This window comes from Mesoplodon densirostris, chromosome X, assembly GCF_025265405.1.
Source record: "Mesoplodon densirostris isolate mMesDen1 chromosome X, mMesDen1 primary haplotype, whole genome shotgun sequence".
NCBI lineage: Eukaryota > Metazoa > Chordata > Mammalia > Artiodactyla > Ziphiidae > Mesoplodon > Mesoplodon densirostris.
In genome coordinates, this window is record NC_082681.1 from 5,740,794 (window position 1) to 5,767,597 (window position 26,804).

Below are 26,804 nucleotides of genomic sequence, written 5' to 3' on the forward strand. Positions count from 1 at the left end.
ACATTAAGGTGGCCCATAGTAGGAGTGACTATGCTTCTAGGAACTAAGAATTAACGCTCAAAACCAGATTTTAAGGATAGTTTCCAATACATATCTCTTTAATAAGCAGGAAAACCTTCTTTTAAACTGAATTCAAAAAAAATAAGCTCCCTTAAGTATCAATTTGTATTACACAGCAAAAGATAAAACATTCTAAGTTATTTTCGAAGCTGGCAGTTTTTGAGGTTGTCTCTTAAATCACTCATGGCGCTGTGGCTCAGTGATGGCTGTTACCTTCTGCATTGCACTTTCAACACCTCAGGAGTAAGGCAGATCCAGCCCCTGCCCTCTCGGATGTCACCATCTTCATATTTTTCCAAGTGCTTTTTCATTTGTTATCTCAACAGCATTCTTGAAGCTTCCTAAGTCTTCAACATGTAGGAGCAGCAAAGGCCTTGCCATACACATCCGAAAATGCAAAGGGGAGCGAAGGGAGTGTAAGGCAACATGCTCTCAGACCTCTCATCAATGACCCAAAACCGATCTCTCTGTATACAGATGGCATCTACTGGGCCTCGCCAGCGCCAGGATTCCATGCTTTCTTTTTTAAAAGCACGGAACTTAATAACATCCAAAAACTGATTCACGACATATTCCAAGAACACTGGGATACCAGTTGTTGTCTCATGATGCAAAGCACTAGTCAAGTAGAAGGAAAAAAAATCATTTCAATCAGATGACGTGCTTTCAAGGGGTTTGCAACGAACCCCAAGTACAGCACCGGCTAGCTGAGTATCCCCAAGGCTCACAGACATATGAAGGATTTTCTTCCGACCAGCCTTGGTTCCGATGATAACTCTGTAACATCATGCTCTTAACCACTCAACCAGAAACTAGACCATTTCTAGATAAATATTTATTCTGGTCCATCAGTGATTCAAACCACTACTTTCGATGTGCCAAAGTACAAGTGACTCAAGCGACTTCGTGTGGCCATCTGATTCAGATGTAATTAAAGGACAGAAAGAATCACTACCTTGTCTTGCCAACAAGAAAAATGAAGTGGAAAAGGCAAATGACTCACAGGTGGCAGATCACCAAATCTGTAACAGAAATATGAGCATATACTGAGGGGTAAGTTGCACCTGGTCTCCTAGAGACTGACCCATCAGGGAAGGACACCTGGGAAAGAGCCTCATGGTAGAAGAATCTCGCAGTCAGACCTCTGGTGTTTAGCAATTGGGGCACTCGGCGCTGAGCCAAGCCTCGTGATAACAAATGAGTAAACACACCCCAGTTGCAACAGCCCTGGTGGGATGGTTTGGCTCTGCTTTTTTTTTTTTTTTTTTTTTTTAAGCTCTGAGTTGTCAGCAGGAGATGGCATGGGGCCTGGCGGGTAAGAATTCATATATTCGGAGCTACCTTCTCCTTGGTTGCTAGATGACAACCACTGGGACTTCTATCCATCATGAGCAAGGTGCCACTGGCAAGCAGAAATCCCCATGTACGGACCTGGTGAAGCCAAATTTGTAGGGGATCTACGTTCTTGTGTCGGTGAAGCAGCACAGTTGTACTGTGGTTACTGCCTGCAGATGAAAGGGGACCTACGGGAGACAGGAGGCGAGTCTCTGCCCCACTGCAGCAGATTCTCTTTCTGTCACCTTCAGGTCTGTTCCTGAGAAAACGGAATTCAACTCTCAACATCCGTGTTTCCAGGGAGATAACTGAGTTAAAAGGTTGGGCTACAACACTGTTCTAGGCCATTGTCTTTGGGCTTGACACTAATTCCAAGAAACATACATATGTAACATCTGAGAGTTATGCCTGCTAAGTTGTTCCCAAGACCTTTGTTCTTAGAGTAAACAGTCAAAGGGTAAGAGTGTGCTTTGTCTTATTAATTTGGGGGGATTAACATTTAAATACAAGTTTTTCCCATTGATAAGGCAACAAATAGGATTTTTTTCAACTTGCTTAGAATGAAAGTCACTTTGAAATCATCAAAACAGCATTTTCCTTGGAGTACTGTAATATAACACTCTCCTCCCATGGATTCTTTTATACAAAATGCAAAAACCTTCCTTCAAACTAAATCCCCACATTTCTAGGCCCAAAAGGGTAGACAGTAGCTGGAATTATAGATAAGGCATTAAGGGAGCTTGGATTCAACCAAAAACAACAAAAACAAGCCAAGGTGGGGAGTGAGGAAGAATTTCAGTTCAAGTCTCATCATGACAAAATCCTTTGTTTTCTAATAGAGTGTACTAGTCTTGACCTTGTACAAACCGGAGACAAAAAGGTATTATCTTCATAATCCAAACAAAAGTACAGGAGATTGGCTTTAAGAAATCACAGTGCACAAGACCAGGAAAAGGAGACTTGGGTTGGGATTCTGACTCCTGCATCAGCTCCTCGGGGACCCATAGGCAAGGAAGCCCGTTGAGCAAATGCCTCATTTCCCATCCACAGAATGAAGGACTCGGATTGGCCAGGGGTCAGCAAGTTTCAGCCCAGGTCAGTCTTGGTGTGGTCTTCAAGCTAAGACTGTTTTTTTTTTATATTTTAAAAGGGTTGAGAAAAAACAAAACGCAAAGAAGAACATATGACAGAGATCCTGCTGGCCCACAAAGCCTAAAATATTTGCTTTCTGGCCCTTGACAGGAAAAGTCTGCTGACCCCTGCACTAGACTGATGGTCAGATACTTGAAAGAGTCCCAGCCTCTGGGACCCAGCCTTCAGAGATTATCTGGGGATTTGGGGTAGAACCCAAAGTTTTACCTTTGTCAACCCAAAGAGGGCTTCCCAGGTTCCCTTCATGCATATTTAGCTGTGGGAACCACTGGGACAGATGACCTCCAAACCCCTTCTAGCTCTTCCTAGGACTGGGCACTGTAGTCTTCTGATACAGAATACCTGAGAAGGAAGTTTTCTTGAAAGAAGGTTTATTCTGTCGTTTGCAAAATGATTATCTCACCAGATTTGGATTCCAACTTTGCCATCTGTTGGGTAATCTTAGCTAAGTTACCAAACTCTTCTTAGCCTCAGGCTCCCCATCTATACAATGGGGACACCACTGTCCATCTCAGAGGACTGCCCTGAGGATTTAATGCAAAGCCCCTAGTACCTGTTTGGACCGACAGAGATGCTCAGTAAACAGTTACTATTATAACTGGCTGAATGCTATTATCACTAAATCTCTGCTGTTCCCCATGCCGAAACATAACAGGAGGCCACCATCTCTGAACACCATCTAAGCAAAAGTGGGAGGGGCTGTGAGAGGTAAGAACACAGACTCTTCACAGAGGGAAAAATCTCCTGTATTTCTCCTTCCTGTTACGATGTGAAGGTGTCTGGCTGGAAACACATCACCCGAAGGGACACCAGGAGCAGACTTGTGCAAAAACAAAGAAGTGTGAAATGTGATTTATGAAGTTTTCTTCCTAGTCAGTCAAGCAAACCAATTGACTGGCTCGGGTTCTCACACTTAAGGACGACAGCAGGTCCCTTTCATAGGAACTCTTTCCCCAGGAGGTTCTGGAACACTTGATCATGAAGGGAGAACCACACCAGGGCCTCAGATAAACAAGGGTCTTTGATTTTTCTTTTAAACCCACATTCACTTTTTACTTATCATTCAACGCTAACGTGACTATTTTCCCGTAAGAAAGTACTGAATCTCTTACTTTACAAGTAATATCTAGCCCATAGGAATTCTCTCCTCTACTTGTGGCGCCTCCCATTTTTTCAATTCTTGAGATCACACCCAGAGGAACATCAAGTATTAGAGCAGAATCCTGTAATGGACAAAAAGACACAAGTCAGTATTTCTGTCAGTACAATTAAAACATCAAAAACATATTTTTAACAAAAACCCATGTGCTTTCAGAACATTTTTACCTTGGCCCTTTTACCACCTTTTAGGAATAAAAACATGATAGCGATCACACATGAAAAAGCAAGCATGAAAATAGTCAGTTATGCAACCAAAATCCATCCCCAAATGTGTGCCATTCTGCACTGCCTGCAGAATAAAGCCTGAACTCTTTAGGTACACAACTCGAGGGCCCCGGGACATTGCTCCCAACCTGTCTCTGTGGGCTGCTGTCCCACAACATTCTACGCTCCAACTAAGTAGACGTCTTCACCATTCTCCAAACATTTTGTCTACACTTAGGCCTAGAGGCTCTGTGCACGGTGTTCCCTTTGCCTAGGATGATCTGACTTTCCCAACTACCAACATTCTCCAACAACGCCCCGCTTCCCATTAGATCAGAGTTGACCACTCCCTCCTCTGCAGTTCTGCAGCACTCGGTTCAGACTGGTGTTACATCACCTGCTTCAAGTCTCATTGCCGTGAACTTCCACATCCGTATTCCCCCATTGGAAGCCAAACATCGGGAAGCGGTGCCTATCTTAGGCATGGGTGCTCTTCCCAAAGGAAGGGCCTGAGGGCATACAATGCTTCTCCATAGCTCCTTACCCAACGCTGGACTCAAGGGGTCCAGAGGGCTGTTGGCACGAAGGACGGAATAACGTCAGTAAAGTCGTACCGAGATCGTCACACCAAGATAACAGCAGCTGCTGTGTTCGGATTACATCAGCTGTGCTGGGTACCACAAAAGGCCAATGCGTGTACCATTCTCACAACCATTCTGGACACAGGTGAAGTATTCCCATTTCCTGATGTCACAACCAAAGCCTTAAAAAGCTTCGGTAAATGGCTTAGTAACTACAGGGAAGGGTTGAGATTCAAGCCAAGGTCTGGGAACACACATCAAAAGAGCCATAAAAATGGTCCTACCCTTTGACTCCATAATTGCACTCCTAAGACCTTATCTTACAGCTGTGGAGCAACAGGAGGAAAAGCTACATGTGTGAAGATGCTCGACAGAGCCAGAGGTGGTCATTGGGGCGAAGGAAATTAGTCAACTTGATGGAATAAGCACACAGCTACTAAAATCATTATGGTGCATGGAAAAATAAGTTAAGTGCAAAAAAGCAGCATACAAAATACACTGTGACTACAATAATGTAAAATATATATTCATATGGACAGAGATAGAAAGGGCTACACAAATTTTTTAAGCCAATATCTTCTTTAATGCTCTGTTAGATGACTTTGCTAACAAATATTTTAAAAGCTGCTTGTTGAGTTTTTATTCTTTAAAAGATGTCCTCTGGGGGGAATACAAATAAAGTTAATTTCTTCTTTTACTTTAAATCCTTCTCTTTAAAACACAATACAACAAACTAAGCATCTCTTCACAAAATATAAATATAGCTCATGGGTGTTCTAGAAATTTAAAAAGTATAAGGCTGTGGTGTATCCATGCCATGGGATACTGCTCAGCCACAAAAATGAATGAACTATGGATACATGCAACGATCCGGAAGAATCTGAAGGGCATCATGCTGAGTGGATAAAGCCAATCTCAAAAGGTGCTGTATGGTTCCATTTATATCATTCTTGAAATGACAAAGTTTTAGAGCTGGAGAACACAGAAGTGGCTGCCGGGGCTGAACGGAAGGAGGGCGTGGCTATAAAGGGAGCATAAAGGCTACAAAGGGAGTTCTACAAAGGGACTAGCAACAGAAGAGTCGCATATTTTGACTGTTGGTGGTGGTGACATGAATTTACACATGGCATCAGATGTCACTGAATTGTATGCAAAAACACGCCAAAAATGAGTGCATGCAAAAACCGGTGAAAGTCAAGTACAGAGTCTTAGTTAACTATACTGTGCCATTGAATGTCCTGGTTTTGATAAAGCAGTGCCGTTATTGGAGAAGTGGGGTGATGGGCACCCAGGAACTCTCTGGACTATTTTTCCAAGTTCTTGAGAGTACATAATTACTTCAAAATAAAGTTTAAAAAGTGTGAGAGTATGGCTATCGTGGTGTAGAGAAAAGAGCACAAACTCTGAAGTTGGACAAAATTGCTTCCATCTGAGTTCTGACATTTATTAACTGGATGACTTTGGCAAGTTACTGTATCTCTCAGCCACATTTACCTGTAAAATAGGCATGATTAGAGATAATGGCCTTAAAGTAACTGCATGGTGCCCGGTACATGGTAGCTAGATAACAATGCAAGTTATTATTATTATAGCAAAGAATATCTTAGTATGTGAAAGATATAACTGTGCTCTGCAAATACAGTGGATCATTATGCTGTAGCAAGTAGTTACAGGGCTTTCTGTTTGTACCTATAAGGAGGCATCTTTTAGCTGGCACCATGCGGTGAGACCCCTCACTCCATGACTGAATTCCAAATGCTTAGAGATTAAAGACACTACTCAGTAACCATGTACATATGTAGCTGCATATTATAGTGTATTTACTTCTCAATATAATCTAGTTATTAAAAATAAACTATCAAGGGACTTCCCTGATGGTCCAATGGTTAAGAATCCATCTTCCAATGCAGGAGACGCAGGTTTGACCCCTGATTCAATCCCAGGGTAAGATCCCACACGCTGCAGGGCAACTAAGCCTGCATGCTGCAACTACTGAGCTCACGCGCTCTAGAGCCCACACGCCACAACTACAGAAGCCTGCAGGCCACAACGAAGACCCAGTGCAGACAAAATTAAAAAAATATATATTAAAAAACATAATATCAGGCTTCCCTGGTGGCACAGTAGTTAAGAATCCGCCTGCCAATGCAGGGGACACGGGTTCGAGCCCTGGTCCGGGAGGATCCCACATGCCTGGAGCAACTAAGCCTGTGCACCACAATTACTGAGCCTGCACTCTAGAGCCGGCGAGCCACAACTGCTGAGCCCACATGCCGCAACTACTGAAGCCTGCACGCCTAGAGCTCGTGCTCTGCAACAAGAGAAGCCACCACAATAAGAAGCCCGTGTACTGCAACAAAGAGTAGCCCTCGCTCGCCACAGCTAGAGAAAGCCCACACGCAGCAACAAAGACCCAATGCAGCCAAAAATAAATAAAAATAATAATAATAAAAAATACTATCAAGCAGTCTGTTACTATGCTTAGAGTATATTGAAATTTACGAGCGTCTATTCAACTGTACTCCTAAATATCAGACTTGTACCTAAAAATACATAGAGTAGACAATAAATAAAAGTCTGATATCCTCATATCAAGATGGAAGCAAGAATGCAAATTTAAAAAGCAGAAGGGGGCTTCCCTGGTGGTGCAGTGGTTGAGAATCTGCCTGCCAATGCAGGGGACACAGGTTCGAGCCCTGGTCTGGGAAGATCCCACATGCCGCGGAGCAGCTAGCCCCGTGAGCCACAATTACTGAGCCTGCGCGTCTGGAGCCTGTGCTCTGCAACAAGAGAGGCCGCGATAATGAGAGGCCCGCGCACCGCGATGAGGAGTGGCCCCCACTTGCCGCAACTAGAGAAAGCCCTCTCACAGAAACGAAGACCCAACACAGCCATAAATAAATAAATAAAATTCAAAGAGGGAATAGAGGGAGCCTTTAATTTAAAAAAAAAAAAAAGCAGAAGGATTAGAAGTGAGTGAGACCTTACTGTTCTTTGTCCCTGCAGCGAGAAAATTCCTATAGCTCTGATTACCCTGACCCAACACAAGGCAGAAAATGGGACACCGAGGAGAACCAGCCAGCTCCTGACCAAAGGCACCCACAGTCTAATGAGGCTAACCTGCCACGTTCTCCCCGAATGACAGGTTCAAGATCAGATAACCCAGCGAGCCCAACTGGAAGATCCAGGAATAGGAAAATTAGCCTTACTCTCTAGAAACCTGAGTCATCACTATCTAAGTATCATTAAATATTTAAAGATTCCCAAAGGTCCATTCTAACTCAAAATCCATTCCTCTGTACCTGTACGTATCTAAAATAGCTGAGAAGTAAATGTAACAGCTTAAAAGATGCAATCTTTTGCCTTCTCTCTCGAGTGCATACTGAGTAACAGAAACTACTGGATGCTAGGGACCACGGAGAGAAGTAAGATGTAGGTGCTGCCCTCACAGAGCTCAAGGCCCAGTCTGGGAAATGAGACACATGTACGCAAATAGCCACAATGCTAGGTTGTAAGTGCCAAGAGTCATTTTAAAAAATCCAGATGAAGTGGATCGGGAGGTCAGAGAGGGCAGGACGATTTCTTACGGATGGGGTCACAGGATGGTTCTGCTGTGACGGCAGTGTTAAAGATGATCCTTAAAGGGTGGAATAACAGCAGCTGGAGACTGGCCTTCCAAAACCAGGTAACAGTGACAGTGGCTACACGTGTGGGAAGCATGGGAATTTTATTTTAAAAAAACCAAAACCAAAACCAAATGGGCCAGGTTTAAGACCAGGTGGCAAGGGAATCCCCAGGGCTTGAATCAGGGTGACTGGGATCTGGGAAATGTGTCTTGGGCAGAGGAGTGCAATGACATAATGTTGCTGCATGCAGATGCATCCAGCAGCGCTGAGCACTCCGCACCAGCACAGGGAGGGTCCACCCATTCCCTGCAGTCCCAGAAGCTAATGTTTCAGTGCAAGTGAGAGGATCACCATGCGGATCTGAAAGAGGAGAGTGTCCGAGGTGGAAAGCAAAAGAAGGAGGTGAGCCACGGGGAAGCATCACAGAGGCAGGCCCAAGTGTCTGGGACAATGGTGGTCCCACCAAGAGACATGAAGGGCATAGCAGGGGTTTCTGGAGAAAGATTCACATTGTGAATTTTAGACACACTGGGTTTGAGTGTCTAAACACCCCGGGTTTGGAATCTTAAAAAAAAAAAAAGTCATGAGGAACCTAGGGGCAGAATGGGAATAAAGATGCAGACCAACTAGAGAATGGACTTGAGGATATGGGGAGGGGGGAGGGTAAGCTGGGACAAAGTGAGAGAGTGGCATGGACATATACACACTACCAAACGTAAAATAGATAGCTAGTGGGAAGCAGCCGCACAGCACAGGGAGATCAGCTCCGTGCTTTGTGACCACCTAGAGGGGTGGGATAGGGAGGGTGGGAGGGAGACGCAAGAGGGAGGGGATATGGGGATATATGTATACATATAGCTGATTCACTTTGTTATACAGCAGAAACTAACACACCATGGTAAAACAATTATACTCCAATAAAGATGTTTTAAAAAATAGAATAAAATAAAGTGAAAAAAAATAAAAATAAACACCCTGGTTTGACTGATAATCAAGTACAGATATCCAGGAGGCAGCTGGAAATGCAGAAGTGGAAGATCCCAAAGGCCACTCAAACTCAAAATGCCCAGAACTAAGTGCATGATGTTTCTCTCTCCAAACTACATCTTCCTATCTCAGTGGCTAGCACTCCATCCGTCCAGTGACAAAAGCTGGAAACCTACAAGTCATCCTTGACATTCCCTTTTCCACTAGCCTTAATCCAATCTCCATGTTTACTTCTTAAATCCATCTTGAATCTGTCTGCGTCTCTCCAATTCTACCAGCCACTTCTCTGGGCCACTGGAATAGACGCAGGGCTCTCTTTGCATCTACTTCTGCTCCCTTACAATCTGCCTACTGCACAGCAGCCCAGGTCATCTTCTACAGAAGTAAATGTGATGCTACCATCCCTCTGCTTAAACCATTTCCAAAGCTTCTCATTGCTCAACTCTAAAAACCTAAATCCTTAACGGGGTCTACAAGGGCTAGGTCATCTGGCCACTACCCCCATCTCCTGCTCATCCCTTGCTGTTCTCCCAACCCCCAACCCAGCCACACCATCACTTTTTCATGTTCCCTTTGGTCCCAGGTCCTCTCCTGTGCTGTCCTCTCAGCTTACTGTCTCTGACCCAGTCCACGCCAAGCATCTAGGGAACTGCTATTCATTCTTCAGACCATGGGTCAAGCATCATGTTCTCAGGTCAATTTCCCAGGCTCCTCAAACGACTGCCCTCCTGCGCTGCTCCCAGGCAATACTTAGCATAGCTTGTTGTTACACCCTGGTGTGATTATCTGATTCATGTCTGTCAGTCCCCCCGGAACCAAAAGCTTCATGAGGGCGACACCGTGTCTGTTGTGCATGCCACTCTATCCAAGTGCCTGGCATGGTGCTTGGCACACAGCAGGCTCTCAAATAGTGAATAAAGGATGAAAGATCAGGTCTGGCGCTATAGAGTTGGAAAGCAACTGACAAGTGAGAAAGAAGAGGGTAAGGACAGGGGAAATAGACATTTAGGGGGTGGGAAGGAGAAATGAACTGCAATAAAGGCAAAAGGACGCATGGAGAAAAGGACAAAGAAAGCAGGAGTAACCAGCAATACTGACTGATCGCTGCAGAGAAGGTAAAGAGCTGAGAGTCTACCAAGGTCTACAGAATTGAGCAGTCAAAGCAGAGCTTTAACAGGGAGCAGGAGCCAGACCACGAGAGGTGAAGGAGTTAACAGTCCGGAAGCAGCAGCAGTGTGTGTGGACTCATTTTTTAAAAAGTCTAGCAAGGAAGGGGAAGAAAGAGGATAGTATTGTAGTATCAGGGTAGCAGGGATGCAAGAAGGTGTTTTAAAATAAAGAGACTTGAGCAGGTCTGGGGGCTGGAGAGCCAATGAAAACCACACATGTAAGACACAGAGTAACTGGTGGGGCACTAGGGCTCCAGAGGGACTAGAAGCAGAAAGGCTCCCTTTGTAAAAGAAGACATCTAGTTCCTTCCTCTGAGGTGGCAGAGGAGGAGGAAAAGAATTTATGGGAGCTCAGCAAGGATGACTTTTAACTTTGCAACAAAGCAAGAGATGAGGTCTGCAAAGGAGCTCAGAGGGGTCTGTCACTGGTGTGGTGGGGAGTGTGAGGAGAAGTCGGTCTGAGATGGAGAGAATTGCCAAAGCAGCCACGAGCCCCTTTCTGAGGTCTGAAAGCCCGAACTTGTAGTGGAGCTAAATAATTACTTAAATCCACTGTGTGGCTTTCAACAGGAGGGCTCAGTAGCACACAGCCTCTCGAGCTTGGTGACTGGCAAATTGGGAATGGATGGCAACAAAGGGCAAGGGGACCTGGGGTATCAGCAGGGACTGTTTTAACCTGAAGATCTCAGTCGTTTTTCAGCAGCAAAATAAAGAGACGATTTAAGACTGAAATTTAAAAGAAAACCTATAGTACGAATCCTACGTTCCCAGTGACGCTCCTACTTACACACACTCTAGGATGTTTCATTATTATAGTCTTTTTAGCACTAGTTCACCTCTTTTAAAATGAAAAAAAGGTGCTAACTCCATTAGACAGAAGGAACTAAAAAAGGACAATGTTGAAAAGTTTCCAGCGTATTTTTTTTTGAAAAGAAAAATACTATAGGAACCCTTTTTGTTCATGCTTGTAATAAAGTGGGAGGCAATACAGGTCTGCCACTCAGGTGAGATGCCCAGCTCTTGGGTGGCACGATACCGCGCACCTGCCCAATGCTCATTTCAGAACCAGATATTTGAGAGGCAGATACGAGGGCCATCCATCCACCTTGATTCTCCAAGTCCCATCTCCGCACTGGTAAATCATCAAAAAGCAAAGTCAACAGACCCCAGCCTGCTAGGCCCTCACAGAAATACCTTTACCCAGTAAAAGTTAACATGTGTTCTGTCCCTAAAGAGGGTCTTGGATGGTATTCAAGAACCTTTAGGTAATACTCTGCCTAAAGAATGAAATCACTATGGTCCTATCTCTTAGAGGAAACCCTAATGACAAATTTCTCCTTGAATTTAATCCAGGAAGGACATACTGTTTCCGACGGTCAGATAATGAAAAGTGTATACACGACACGCTGCTCATCCCCCCAGCAGTCCTAAGGGTTATCATCTGCTCATCTGTGCATCTCCGGAACTCCATCCTATTTTTAAAGAGGGGTTTGTGGAATGACCGGGAGTGAGACCTAGGAACTTTCAGATGGTATCTACCACTGATGGGGAGGGGGGAAAAGGATTTCTTCAGCTGCGGGGTAGATCCACAGATGTTTATGTTATTCTTTACAAAGTTTCTATGTTAAATATTTCAAAATATTTTTTTTATTTTTTTTTTGTGGTACGTGGGCCTCTCACTGTTGTGGCCTCTCCCATTGCGGAGCACAGGCTCTGGACGCGCAGGCTCAGCGGCCATGGCTCACGGGCCCAGCCGCCCAGCGGCATGTGGGATCTTCCCGGACCAGGGCACGAACCCGCGTCTCCTGCATCAGCAGGCGGACTCTCAACCACTGCGCCACCAGGGAAGCCCCAAAATAATGTTTTTAAAAGTGGGGGTGTGAATGGCAGAGATGGGTGGGGATGAATATGTATGAGTTCTAGTGGAGAAAACAGCTAGGGCAGAGAAGCGGAGGGCCGGTTTAGGGAACAGTGAGTAGGGTACCTGTGCCAGCATGCGGGGTGTACAGAGAAGAGAGGTGGGGAGGCGACTCAGGGCTGAGCTGCAGAGGACCAAGAACACTGAGGAATCTGAAATGAGGGAGGAAAGGAGCCACTGAGAGTTTCCAAGTGGGGGGCGGGGAGAATGTCTGTAAGAATGTCTGTGGGAGCCAGAGAGAACGCAGTGGGGAGAAGATGCCGGCAGAGATGGGACAATGAAGACTGCAGAGGAGAACGGAGGAGGGGGGAGGAGGTGACTCCACGGTGACTAGAAGAAGAGTAGCACCATCAAGAGAAGCAAGAACACCCAAAGAAGGAAGTGGCAAGGAGAAAAAGCAGGAGAGTTTTGGCTCGGCCGTGCACCTGGGATGCCAGGTGGAAAGTCAAGGGATCTCCAGCAGGTAGTGAGAAAGGAGAAGCTGGGGCCCGAAGAAAGGTCGGTGCTAGAAAACCAGGAGCGGGCTGGGCGGACTAGGGAAGGGGCCGGGCGGTGGCTGCTTTGCCCGGCAGCTGCCGTCAGCCGGGCTGAGTGTGTGGGCAAGAGCTCGGCAGGCCCTAAGGAGCTTTGCTGACACACAGTGCTAACTGGAGAGAAGTGAGTGCAGCCGGGAAGTGGAGGAAGCCGTGGGGAGAATGAATAGAGAGAAGTGTGCTGAGGGCCTGGGAGCTGCAGAAGTTTCCACCAGGGAGTGGAAGGGGGGGTGGAAGCAAGAGCAAGACAGGGGCCATCTGCACAGCCTCTGTTCTCGCCGGGGCTCCCAGCCGCCTCCCATGGCCACCCTCTGGGGCCTCTGTTCCTTCTTTATCTCACTGAACCTTGCAACATTTCACTCCCTTGTCTACTCCCTTCCTTCTAGAGATTTCGCTCTTCTCCCCACTTCCACCAAAGCCTCGTCTTACAAGCCTGTCCTCTGCTCTGACTGCGGCTTCTTCCTCTCCCCACCCCGGAGAGCCAGGCCCCCCGAGGCTCCCTCCGCAGCCGCATCTCTGTTGGTCGTTTGGTCCCCTCAGGTAACCCTGTGGCTAGACCCGGCTGTTACGGACACCCACACGCTCATCACTTCAGCGCCTTCAGACTCGTGTTTCCAATGGCTCCTGAGCCATTTCCACTTCGCACTCACGCAGCTGTAAGTCTGCACATTCAGACTTGTCTCCCGGGGGCTCAGCTCCAACCCACTCCTTCTCCTGTGATGTCTATTTCCACGAATGGGAGCAGCTGCAACCACTCAAGCCCAAAACCACAGGGATCACTGTCGACTTGTCTTCCCTTGGACTCCCAACTCCAAATGCCACCCAGATCCTCCTGCCTGGCTCACGGCTGTTCCCTCCTTTCTACTGCAACGTGGGCTGGATTAGGACCTGCTTGCCTGGAAAACGGAGATCACTTCCTGGTGGTCTCCCTGCCTCCAGTCTCCCCCTCCCCCAATCTGTCACACACGCTGCGACCCAACCTCCCTTCCTGCAACGCATGTGTCCTTCCCCACGTGACACACACACTGCTGAATGGTGACTGATGACATGCTAGAGGCTGGCGAGGCTTCCAGCTTCGTCTCCTCCCTTCCCCTCCACACTCCCGCTCCAGCACATCCCTCGGCCACTGCTGCAGTATACAGGGTCCCTCCGTAGCCCTAGACAAGCAATGTGCAAAAGCGCCCTGTGGAGCCTCCTCCCTCCTGCCCTCCTGTCCAGGAAACGGTCCCCAATCTTCGAGACTTGGTTGGAACATCACCTCCTCTACAAGGCATTCTGTGACTCAGTGTAGAGTTAACCCGCCTCTCCCTTGTAACCTCATGGAACGATGCACCCGCCGTGGGCTTTGCCACACGACACCACACATGCTCGTCTCCGTGTCGTGCACGCGGCAATGTGGCAGACTCACCCGGGCGCTCAGTGAGTGTTTCTGGGATAAGGATACGGCCGCATGAATGAACAAAGGGTCAATCTGTCTTTCTCACCCACCACAGCACCTGGGCCCGAAGTATTCCTGCGAGGGAAACTGGAAGCGGTCTTGCCCCCGGGGAGTCCACAGATGACAGAGTATTACAGGCCTAAATAGCCCCACTGGAGTCACGAGATCGAACGCAAGCCAAACCCCTCAAGGTCAAAAGGCGGCTATGGGATTTCTCAATGCCAAACGCAACGGTGGTGTTCAGGACCACCAGGTCTCGCCACTAGCGAAGGCCAGAGAGTGTGACAAATAAATACGGCTGAATTCCTTCCCTGCCACGCGCCATGCTCCATCCTAGGCCTCACGGCTCGGCGGCCAACAGACACAAAGCATCCCTGGCCTCGGATGGACAGGAACGGGGCAAAGCAGTGAAATATACAAAATAGGAGGCAGTGGCAAGTGCTCAGGAGAAACAAACAAACATGAAAGGGGGAAAGGAGGAGGGGGAGGGGTTGGGAACCTTTAGAGCCGGTGGGCAGGGGAAGTTTCCCAGCAATAAGTGTGAACATGGGGACATGAACACAGAGAAGGAGTGGGGCCTTCGGCGGAAGCCTCCAGGGAGGACACGATTTTTGAGGTGGGTTCTGAGGGACGAGAGGGCTTCTAGGCACAGTGAAAACAGCCCAGAAGGGCCTCAGGTGCTGGGAAGAGGGCCGGGGCTTTGTGCAGCTGGACAACAGCACGGGGAGAGGCGGTGTGAGTCGAGGCAAGGGAAGTCAGAAGGATTTTTCTGCCACGTGAAGGAGAGTGGATTTTATGCTGCGGGCAATGGGGATCCAACAAGAGTTTTCAGAGTGGAGGGGGGAGGGCCCAAAGGACGCCCAGGGGAAGAAGGCCGCGTGACAGTCCAAAGACCATGGTGCGTCTACTGCCCGGAACATCAGGGGCAGGGAAGCTGCCCTTGACACCTGACGAAACAGGACAGCTGACTCCCGAGGCAGGCCGTGCTCCCACTGCAGTGTTTACATACCTGAACCACACAGGTGTCCGCTTCAAAAGGCCAGTGAGATGGCGGCTCTTTGTCAAACACGTGAGAAACATTCGCATTTTGCAGCAGAATCCACAATTAATGTTCTTATTTAGGACTTTGAGATACACTGTGATGACTGTGTTTTGAGGCTTCTGCATAACCACCCAAATGGCTTGCTTTATATGATGTTTTCTGCCATTAACTGCTTGTTTTTAAACTTGGACTAAATGATGTGGCCAATTGGTCAAAATATTTATGTAAAACTTGGTAGAAGAAGAAAAAGATTAGCAGTCAGTGTCAAATGGGCATTTTATTCACCCACTCCGCGCTAATCCCTGGCCTCTGGAGTGCTGTATGAAAACGAAATAAATAAAGCTGGCCAAGTGTCACCCAATTACAAAAGTAATGTATGCTCATGCCAAGTGGGAGGAGGAAAACAAAAGCATATGTAATTCCACCGTGCAACAATTGCAAGTACTAAACCTTTTGGTGTATTTCTTTCTGGTTTCTTTTCGACAGATAGTTTTTGTTTGGTTTCCACAGTTGAGATCACAGAACAGACACAATCTTGTCACGACACTGCAGTTTAAATAATTTCCCCAGTTCATCACCAGTGACAGCATGAAATGGAACCGGGCATGTGTGGCTGGTCAACAACTTGCTCTAATTCGATTTTTGATGATTCTCGCATATATTAGCATAAAATCTCTCAGTGTGTCCCAATTTGACACTTGGAAGCTGTACAGAATGAGTCTCACTTTGGCTGGCCATATTGTATTGTATAGTACAGTATAGTATAATATTATATAATGTTATATTATACTTTTGTTAGTTCAGCCTACAGGTATGTTAACTTTTTAACCAATCCCATCCAATTACTGGATCAAATAAGCTTGAGCCCCTGTAAAGACAGACCTCTTCCATCTTTCACCAATACAACTGGTTTTTATGAAGTAACTGTTATCTATGCTAAATTTTACATTAGCAGTTTCACTACAATATCTTAGCCGATTAAGACTACCTCAAACCCCTTCCCCTTCCCTTTAACCCCCTTCCAAGTTAAAGGCTTGTTACCAGTTACACAGTCTGTCAATAATACTCCCAACGGGTTTCTTTCTTTCCTGGGTACATAATCATCTGTTCAAATGATAAATTCTACAATTGTTGCCAACTGTTGCCAAGGGTTGACATCCAGCTCACTGCTCTGTTAATTTCCAGAATCTTCTTTCACATTCTGGAAAACTAAAACATTTGTTCAGCTCCAGTCTTGCTTAGAAGCCTGAAGAGAGTCACATAAATAAAATGCCCAATCTCAGGCCCATGGGGGTCTAGGAACACTACAGAAGTGGGCTCCCACAGCTAAGGCAATAAGAGTAATAAACAGCATTTTTCAGAATTTGGACACAAAGATGAACGTAATTTTTTAAAAATCAAAAGGTGCAAACTAATCTAGAATAGAACTGTCCTGAAGAAATTCTGAGGTAAAAGCAGTAAAACAAAAGCTAGATTCCCCCAACACTCTCAACATCTCCTGCGTTTAAGCTGATGTTGGGCTCCTCTTCCATGTGCCCCGGACCTATTTATCCCTCCTCGATCCAGCCCATCAAAATACAGCTGCCCCTTCAGGCTGGCCTGGGCAACAGCAACCCACCACATCCACCACAGGCCCTTCTGGGACAGCCTCAGCAGCTGTTCATTCATTCTTTCCCTTCTGGAGCATCTCGTCTCCATCACATTGTTCCATCAATGGAACATTCCTTGAAATACCATGGCAAACATCTTATGGCCGTGGAATGAGAAGGTAGAGTGGCACCAGGCCACACCATAGTCATTCTAGTTCTAAACTGCTACCTGGTGTTCTGTAATTGAACACTTGGAAAGTTCTAGAGCAGTGGGCCTTAACAAGGGATTCACATCAGATTCACACAGATCAGCATCCTCATCTGTGATGTTTTAAAAAATGACCGCTGTGCCTGGACCACAAGCCTGAACATTTGGATGCAGTACATCATGGCATCTGTAGTGGCTGCTAAGCGCCGCAAGTGGTTCTCATCGGTGCTTCTGGTAAAGAACCACTGTTCTACACCTAACTAACTTCTCCAAACTAGCAAATGGGTACAGTTACAAAACTCCCCTTCCCCAGATTATCAAGGACAAAACTTATTTTAATTCACTCTATTCCTACATATACAGGTGTTAGTGTTAAATGAGCTTTGCATAAGCCAAAAATTAAGAGTTGAGAAGCAAATATACCCCCATGTTAATGTGATCCACAGTCAATCTTGCAAGGTAGAAGAGAAACAGTTTAGCATTATCTTTAACAGTTAGGGTCATCTTTATGGTCTTAGATTCTACTTACCATTTCCAAACTTCTTAAATAAAGACGATAATTTGTGATGTAAACTCTTCCCTTAATGGGGCCATTGAAAGGACATATGTAAATAACTTCTTTGTCTATTAAGATAAAAAAAGTACCCTAAAATAATGGAAATATATACCAAGATACACAACAAATGGCACTAATTTAATATAAACTATTTGGCTAAGAATAACTACAATTAAAAAGAAAGTCACTGAAAAGGTCTGAAGCAAGCACTGGCAATGCTTCTACATTACCATGCTAGGTCGAATGGGGCTGCCACTACCTAGGGACAAGGTGATAACAGCTGGAGAGCAGAAGTGAAAGAGGGTACTGACGCTGCTACCCTCAGGTGGTTGTCAAGGTAACTCGTGAACTGCAGACTTCAACCAGAGGATGGCAATTCATGTAGGAGAGTCTCACGTACTCACCACCAGTTCAGCTTTGAGGTCTGCCAAACCTCTAATCACACAAAACATCATGATGCTTTTAATAAATGAATGTCAGCAGTAGAAATGTTTAGTCTATTCTTTCTCTTTTAATAGGCCAGAGAAGAGTGGAGCTAGATTCATTTCACATATTAAGTGAGATGAAACAGATGGCCAAGAAATTAGTACATCTTTGGTAGAATCAAACATAAGGAGAAACTAAATCAGGAGAGTTGAGTTGTTATAATAAAATATATCTGTGTCTTATCTTTCAAGGATGTCCTTGAATGTGCTAATGGCATTTGTTTATTTATCTATTTATTTATTCATAGTAATTTTGAAATCCCTTTCTCCTCAGTTGCTAAATGAAGAATACCCAGTAAGGCTACTTCATGCTCATTCAGTCAGTTACTACCTCAGTGAAGGTTCTGGCACTGATACAGAGCACCAAAACTTTATATATGAAGACCATCAAAAGTAAGCTATCCTCTTTGTTCTTATCCAGAAATTGGGATGGACACACGCCACTGGTTTCCTTTTCAAGACTAGGATCACGTGCGCAAGTCCGTGGACATGGAATACTTTCTCATGGTGCATGGCTAACTCATTCACACAGGTACCACGTCTATGACCTTAATCTGATTAGCACCATGCTTTTGGCCATTTAAGCTAAACAACCCAGATCTTAGTAAATAAAACGAAAGGTTCTCTGAAACCATGGTAACTGTATCATCACCAAATGGGAATCTGAGAGGGGGATGTTGACTCTAATAAAAAATGTGAATGCCCACAACAGGAGCACTTCACTTAGAAGCTGTCAGGTGCTTCTGGATTCTTAAGCCAGAACGATCTAGTCTTTCCAAAGTAGATACCTCCCTCATAATATGAATTTATAATGAAGAAAATAAGCCAACGATCAGAATGTTACATCAACATAACTAACTTCAGCTATCTGGCAAATGAAAGATATTTTAAACCACTGTGGTCTCCTATATTTCAAAGAAGAGAATACTTGGACTTTAAGCCTCTAAGTTGAGGCATTTTAAAGCATACATCATAGACTGGAAAACCTTAATACCATTTTGTTCTTATCACCTCAAACCATAAGAGCTTACAGCTCCAATAAGAGACTTTCAAGAGCTAATCCACATTTTTTTCCCAAAATAATTCTGTCTTTGGTACAGAGAAAAAAATATCACTATCCTGGAGAGCATGAAGCTCTTGAGAGAACTCTTTGATCAAGAAATGTAACTTCGAAAGACTCCGTGGGATTGAAGCCACCTGACCCTGCTGGACCTCTCATCAATGTACGAAAATCCCAACTTCACAGGCTCCTTACCAGTGATGCGGGTTTCTCCGGGAAGTCGAGGAAGAGCCTCGCCGATGTCCCGATTAACTCCATCCCTAGAAGTCTGGAAACAAAATGGTGCCATCAGGAGTAATGACATTACATGTGCACAGGATTTTAAGCAACCAAACAGAAATATCGTTTTCAAAGAAAAAAATTAGAGAAATAGTGACCATTATAGAAAATTGGCACAGAAAATCAAAACGACTAAAAAGGGCTTCCCTGGTGGCGCAGTGGTTGAGAGTCCGCCTGCTGATGCAGGGGACACGGGTTCGTGCCCCGGTCCGGGAGGATCCCACATGCCGCGGAGCAGCTGGGCCCGTGAGCCATGGCCGCTGAGCCTGCGCGTCCGGAGCCTGTGCTCCGCAGTGGGAGAGGCCACAACAGTGAGAGACCCGCGTACCGCAAAAAAAAAAAAAAAAAAAAAAAAAAAAAAACGACTAAAAAATACAACTTAGCATTCAACATTCATTAGCTGTGTTAATGTTCAGTCTGTAAATAACATTAGCACGCTTTTCAATGATATTAATTAAACACCCCTTCCAAGCACTTTATAGTTAACAGTGTTCAGGAAAGTGATAAAAAGTAAATATTAAGTGTATTCTATAGATATACATATACTGTGGCAGCTTTTTTTTCATATTAAATATTTAGTCCTATTTTGTTGAGAGAAGGAATGAAAACTTGATTTCAATGGGGCCTTAACTGAGTAACAGTAATTACAGCATCTTCTCACGACACCAGAAAATAAGTTACTACACACTGGGTTTCCTATTTTATTAAGATCTTTCTTCATGTAGGTGACTATATAAGAGGACGGGGTGGCCTGTCATTGAACTTTTGAGCCTACAAGGGCCTTGGGAACCATCTACACACAAATTCTTCATGTGACTTTACTACGTCTCTAGGACTCCTGGCTCCACATGCATGGTCCTCATCACCGCAGCCGCTCTGCCAGGCAGGCAAAGTATTAGCCACTAAAAGTGAAGGTGAGTTCTGAGAGGCTCATTTGCTATGTGACTTGGATGCCTGGGAAAGGAGTCTTTCAATCTATTCAGCTGCCCCAGCGGATCAGTGCCAGGCACATCACTAACATCTGTTTGGGCAAAAGGTTTTTTCATTGCTGTTTTCCATTCATTTTTTTCTAGTTGTTTTCCAAAGTCACACTGCAATTATTTCATGTATGAAGCTAGTAATCCTTGCCTCAAAGGAGTTTTCGTGAATATTAAGTGAAACAAACTGCACAAGCACACTTCCGAGAATTACCAAGGGCTATGCAAATGTAAAGTATTCTGAAACGAGAGAAATGCGGCTTGTGTATTTAGGTGAGAGATAAGCTGTCAAAGAGGGGGCTCTGCTGGATTTTTAATGGTTTTAGTCTTTTTATTCAGGTACAAAGTGAAAATTCCTAGCTAATTTTCAATATGTTCTAGTGCTTGTAAGCTAAGCATTTTATAAATCGGAGGGTAAGGCAAACTGTTCTCAGCCAGGAATGTCTTCTTCAATGAGGAGCAAAAACCACACGTTTTATATAAACAATAAGACTGGAAAGAAATTATCGTCCTCCGTTAACACTGCCTCAAACTAAAAACAAGTATAACGAGCAAATTTAATATTCACACAGCCTTTAAATGCCACAGTTCTGGGTCAGGAGAAGAAAGGGTAATTCAGCCACAACATAAGGGAAACAAATGTCTATTAACACAGGAAAACATGGGATTAACAGAAGATGTACTTTCACAGTAGAGTAACGTTACACAAAGACTTACAATTACCTTCTTGAAGTTACTCTTGTGTTTAGAACTGATCCTTGTACCATAACAATACTAAAATACAATAAAGACTTTTATAATTTGGGGATGAAAAGGTCCTTACAAACATGACACCAAAAGCAGAAAATGTAAGAAAAGACTGATGATGTGGTCACATAAAAATTTAAACCTCTGTATTTCAAAATCCAAACACATAAATATAATTAAAAGGCTAACAGTAAATAGGAAAAAGTCTTATATGTTATTATTATATGTATTATAAAGAATAATATATATTATAAAGAGTTGATCGTCATAATTTATAAAGAACGCTTATAAATCAACAGAAAAGGATACCCCAAACACCCCAAAACGCAAATAGGCAAAGGACATAGACAGCCACTTCACAAAACAATTACAAATGGACAAGAAACACACCTTTAAAAAAAACAAACAAAAAAAAGGTACCCTTGTTAGTACTCAGGGAAATACAAATTAAAAGACACTAGTTGGCTCCCTTCTGATTGCTTGGGTATCTCTCTACACTGCTTGTGGATGTGTAAATGAACCTCTCTGGTGGATAATCGGTAATGTGTATCAAAAGCCTTAAAGGGCCATGAATAAAGCTTATTTAAAATTCCTTCTTTCCAATAGTTGTTCAAATATCTCCCTCTAATTACACAATTTCTCCTTGACACTTGGAACCATTTTCTGTTAATGTTGTATTTGTTTTGGTCCTATAACTCTTTTATCCTCATAATTAGAAAATAACACCAATATTTAGGAAGGTGTTAACAGCCTGTTCAGCGGGTCCTGGCTTCTAATCTCTCCTTCAGAAAGATTTCAGGGGCAAGAGATTGCCTAGTATCTTAAATGTAACACTGGAAGTAGTTCAGAAGTCAGAGGTTCACAAAAATGAAGTTATGTGAAAGGATTTACAAACAAAACTCACTGAACACACATAAGGTAATCAGTCTTTTACTGAACAAGGTGGGTTAATAAAACCACATGTATCACAGAATTTACATTATGTGAATAAATAATGAAATTAATCATTCAAGAAACCCAGAATGAGCATCTAATATTCAAATACGAAAGGAGAAATGAGAGAAAGAAGTACAGATAAATCTGAAAACTCAACTTACCCTCTTAATAGACTCATTCTCCAAGGAGTGTGAATTATATTTAGAAGTCGGTGCAGAGGCCATACTGGAAACTCTACCAAGAAAGACAACATTCAATATCAATGGAATTGTATGCAATTTCAAACATACTGCAATTGAGAACAAACAGGAGCACGCTCAACAGGCCCTCGTAGTCTCCAGTGGGAATGAGACACACGAAGGATCAACCACAACACAGCTCATGGGAAAGAGCTCCGATGAAGGTGCAGGGAACTGTGGAGGAACAGAGAAGGGGAAGCTCAGCAGAAGACACCACACATGTTCCCGGAATTTTTATTCCTAGCCTTCAAACTGTCATGGGAGAAAATTTAATGTTTACTAATTGTGCAACAGGCTTCAAATTTCCACATTTCTTAATTTTTAAAGACAGTTAAGAGGCAGCCAGGAAGAGTGATAAAAAGGGGAGATTGCTGAACTCACACTCCTTTCCCCTTTAATAATTCTGTTTTCTCTAAATTAAGGCAAGTTAAAGTGGTATGGATTTGATGGAAATCAAATTAGGAAGATTTTATTTAATCAGTATTTTCTAAGGAAAGTATATACTTCATTTAAATAAGGCATATTCATCACAATTCAGACATAAATGAAACCATCATATTCGGAATACATACAATACCTTGGTAACCCAGGGGTTTATTTAGACTTTTGAAGATGATAGCAACAACAGGAAACTAAGTAGTGCTTTGGTTATTTTATTTATCAAAGTTAATGACACCGAGAGATACATATGAAGTCACTGGTGGTTAAACCATATCCAATTCAGCAAGGGGATTGTGGATATTTATAGGATCATTTTTGCCAGGCTCATTAAAAGACCAACCACTCACTAACAAAATATGGCATGGAGAACATCACCACCCCTTGGCACAAAACCTAGTGATTTGATAGCTGTGCACTGCTGTTCAATGTCCTTAAGTAAGGCCTGAGAGGTGACAAAAGATGCAGATGAGGGTACCCATCAGGACGAAGAGGCAGCAAGATGGCCAGGTGAGAACAATCTTACAAGATTAGCACCGCCAGGCTTCCTCCACCAGAGCTCAGCTCTCCAAGGGCAAGGCTGGGGGTCCATTTGGGTCACGCCTATCTCCTGGCACACGATGACACTCATAACTATTTGATGAACGAATGACTGATTATGTACAAAACACATACTACTGTGAAACATGATGATGCTCTGAGCTTGTATATCAGTTCACCAAATCCCAGAACACTGGAACTAGGAAACTACTGCAGAGGCTTAAACATGAACACTTAGGGCAAAATAAAATCCTTCTTTATAGAAAGGAATACTAAACTTAAAAGACCTGAAACTATTAAGAGGTAGCACGACCTAAAATTAGAAATAACTTTAAAAAAAGATTAATGAATAACTCTAGAATGAATTAAATGCAGACAAAATAGTTCAGACAATATAGCCTTTAAAAAAACCTCTCTAATAGTAAATTCAAATCCAGTCAAATAACCCATTATTCTCTGAGACAGCAGAATGGATGAGATGGACTGGAGAGAGCAAGTCAGATGTTTCTGCCCTGAAATTATTCTACTGCCTAAACAATATTACATATTTGGGGGATTTTCATCAGGAACGGATATAAAATTACTTTTAGTAATCAGATGCTATAATATTTAAAACATTTTTATCATATAAGTCAATGTCTTCAAACACATGTTAAATTTTTACTGTCAAGTCAACATAAGACATTTCAAATGCTGGGTTACATAATCGACTCAGTCTTCATGGTCCTGTTTATAAACCATAAAAGAAAGATGAGTCTTCCTGTTTTCATCAATCCTCATTTAAAAACTTCAATTTAAAATGAACTAAATAGGGACTTCCCTGGTGGTCCAGTGGCTAGGACTCCGTGCTCCCAATACAGGAGGCCTAGGTTCAATCCCTGGTCAGGGAACTACAGCCCGCATGCCACAACTAAGAGTTCACATGCTTCAATTAAAGATCCCGCACACCACAACTAAAACCTGGCGCAGCCAAATAAATAAATATTTAAAAAAAATAAATAACATGAACTAAATATAACAGAGAGAAGTCCTCCTTTTCCCCTTATTTTTAACTACCTGATTGAGCTATAACTCACATACTATATAACACACCCCTTTCAAGTGAACAATTGAACAGTTTTAAGTATATCTGCAGAATTGTACAACTATCACCACAATCGGTTTTAGAACATTTTCATCACTTCCCCCCAAAAACCCCATACCCATTAGTAGTCACTTATCACTCCCCATTCCCCCAGCCCCTATCACATATTTTCTTTCTATCTCTATAGATTTGCCCATTCTGGACATTTCATATAAACAGAATCAAATAATATGCAGTCTTTATGTCTAAAGCCCTCATTTTTAGAGTTACCCTAGAAAACGCTACTATTAAAAGCTGGATTGAGTACAAAGCTTAGAAATCCAAGGGTCTGGGTAACATGGGTTAGTTCCATGATGAGGTTTGCTTTCAAATGTCATCAGTGAGCCTCTGTTTGTTGAAAGGTTGCAACAGACCCTTGAAATGTACAGGAGCTGGAGCAGCGTGACACTGAACAGCACAGGTACTGAGCCGACTCCACTCAAATCCCGACTGTGCAATTCAGTATTTGACCTTGGGTAGATTATTTCACTTCTCTGGGCTTCGGTTGCTATTATCTCTATCTTACTACAGCACAGTTGGGCAAAATGAAGTAATACACATGAAGAGCTTAGAACAGTACATGATATATTTGCTAACAAATTATTAGCGTCCTTTTCAATAATGAAAGGATAATAACAGAATGCTGACACTACAACCAATTCTTCTACAAATTAGGACTGACCCTAGAAATACTAGGAAGAAAGTTAACTACCACAGGGACAGTGCATGGCCAGTGGTAATCTAGCTATATAAAGCTTCTCTTGAAAAAGTACATGGAGGGACTTCCTTGGTGGCACAGTGGTTAAGAATCCACCTGTCAATGAAAGGGAACAGGGGTTCGATCCCTGGTCCGGGAAGATCCCACATACTGCGGAGCAACTAAGCCCGTGCGCCAGAGCTACTGAGCCTGCACTCCAGAGCCCACGAGCCACAACTACTGAGCCCGTGTGCCACAACTACTGAAGCCCACGCACCTAGAGCCCGTGCTCCGCAACAAGAGAAGCCACCACAATGAGAAATCTGCACACCACAACAGAGTAGCCCCCGCTCACCACAACTAGAGAAAGCCCGTGTGCAGCAACGAAGACCCAACGCAGCCAAAAATAAATAAATAAATTTATATTTTTTAAAAAAAGTACATGGAAATACTGTCTCATTTGGACCCTGGGAAGCAGTGCAGAGTTGTAGAAAATGTACTAGATGGGTGACTGCAGGCCCTGAGCTGTCTCTAATATCTATATCTTCATCTATAAAATATCTGTTGTTCTAAATGAGGTTCAATAATAATTAGAAGCTATAGTAAAGTTTACAAAAGTCAGCTACCCTTTTGGTTATAGTGTATTTTGCCCCAAACCCGTAAAGATCAAGCTTCAATCCTTTTTATTTTAAAAAACATTGAATTGGGGCTACCTTGGCTTTAAAGTGAAAATTGAAACTTAATTCCCTATATATATGCTAATTTCAGGAATCTAACCAAAGGTAGACTTCTATCTTTTTTGATCCTGAAAAAAACTTTTGTGATGATTTAAGCCCAGTCTTCTCCTATTACAGAGAAGATGACAGAAAAGCCTAGAGAGGGTACGACAAGACCCCAGCGTGAGTCAGTGGCAGGGCCAGCTCTAGCTGACATCTCCTAACATGGCAGTATCCTTTCCACCTAAGGAAAATTGCATCCAAGTGATCTCTATTTTTCAAGAAACCAGGTTGGATGACACTGGTCCCAGTCTCAGTAGAGGAGTTTTAGAGTAAGAAACATAGTTAGGAAAATTCATCTAGGCAAGCAATCTCTGAGACCCTCCCCAACCCCTTCAAATAAAGCTACATAAAGGTGGCATTATTTAAAAAATCAAATTTTAAAGTCACAACATGGCCTCAATTGTGTCTCTCTTGAAATTCAAGCCAACTAACCTCAATGGTCTCATGGTATCTCCCTCTCTGTCCCTCCGTGTCCCTTCACCTCTCTTCCCCCTCTCCCTCTGTCTCTGTCTCCCTCCTCTTTTTCTCCCTCTGCCCCTCTCTCTCCCTCTGTCTCCTTTCCCTACCACTTACCACCTTCCACATAACGTGTTGTTACTGTCCACCCTCCACACCAGAATACAAGCTCCCACCAGAATACAAGCCCCTACCAGAATACGAGCCCCCAGCAGATGAGGATTCTGGTCTGTTTTACTTAATGCTGCAGTTACAGTACCTGGTACAGTGCCTGACACCCAGTTGGTACTTAATAGGTATTCATTAAATGAATGAATGAACTGGGCTTTAATAAAGACTCGGCCAAAAAGCTTAACTGTTGTTTGCCCGATATTTCACTTAAGCCATAAATTTATGCAAGCTTAAAAAAAGGGTAAAACCAATCCTTGGCTAATCAAGATGCTCAAGGCACCATGGCTCTGCACAGCAGAATGGCATTAACTTCTGGCG

General features: G+C 43.8%; 1 protein-coding gene across 3 annotated transcripts in view; it reads right to left on the minus strand.

Annotated features, from left to right (window-relative positions):
• Window positions 1-26,804, minus strand: part of MTM1 (myotubularin 1) — a 98,850-nt gene that overhangs the window by 51,345 nt on the left and 20,701 nt on the right. For all 3 annotated transcript variants that reach the window (XM_060086614.1, XM_060086613.1, XM_060086615.1), the window contains 4 exons: window positions 22,205-22,277; window positions 19,300-19,372; window positions 17,533-17,627; window positions 3,660-3,770 (listed from right to left, as the gene is read on the minus strand). In XM_060086614.1, the coding sequence (XP_059942597.1) occupies window positions 3,660-3,770; window positions 17,533-17,627; window positions 19,300-19,372; window positions 22,205-22,267 (342 nt within the window). In that variant the 5' untranslated portion in view covers window positions 22,268-22,277. The remainder of the gene's footprint in view (window positions 1-3,659; window positions 3,771-17,532; window positions 17,628-19,299; window positions 19,373-22,204; window positions 22,278-26,804) is intronic.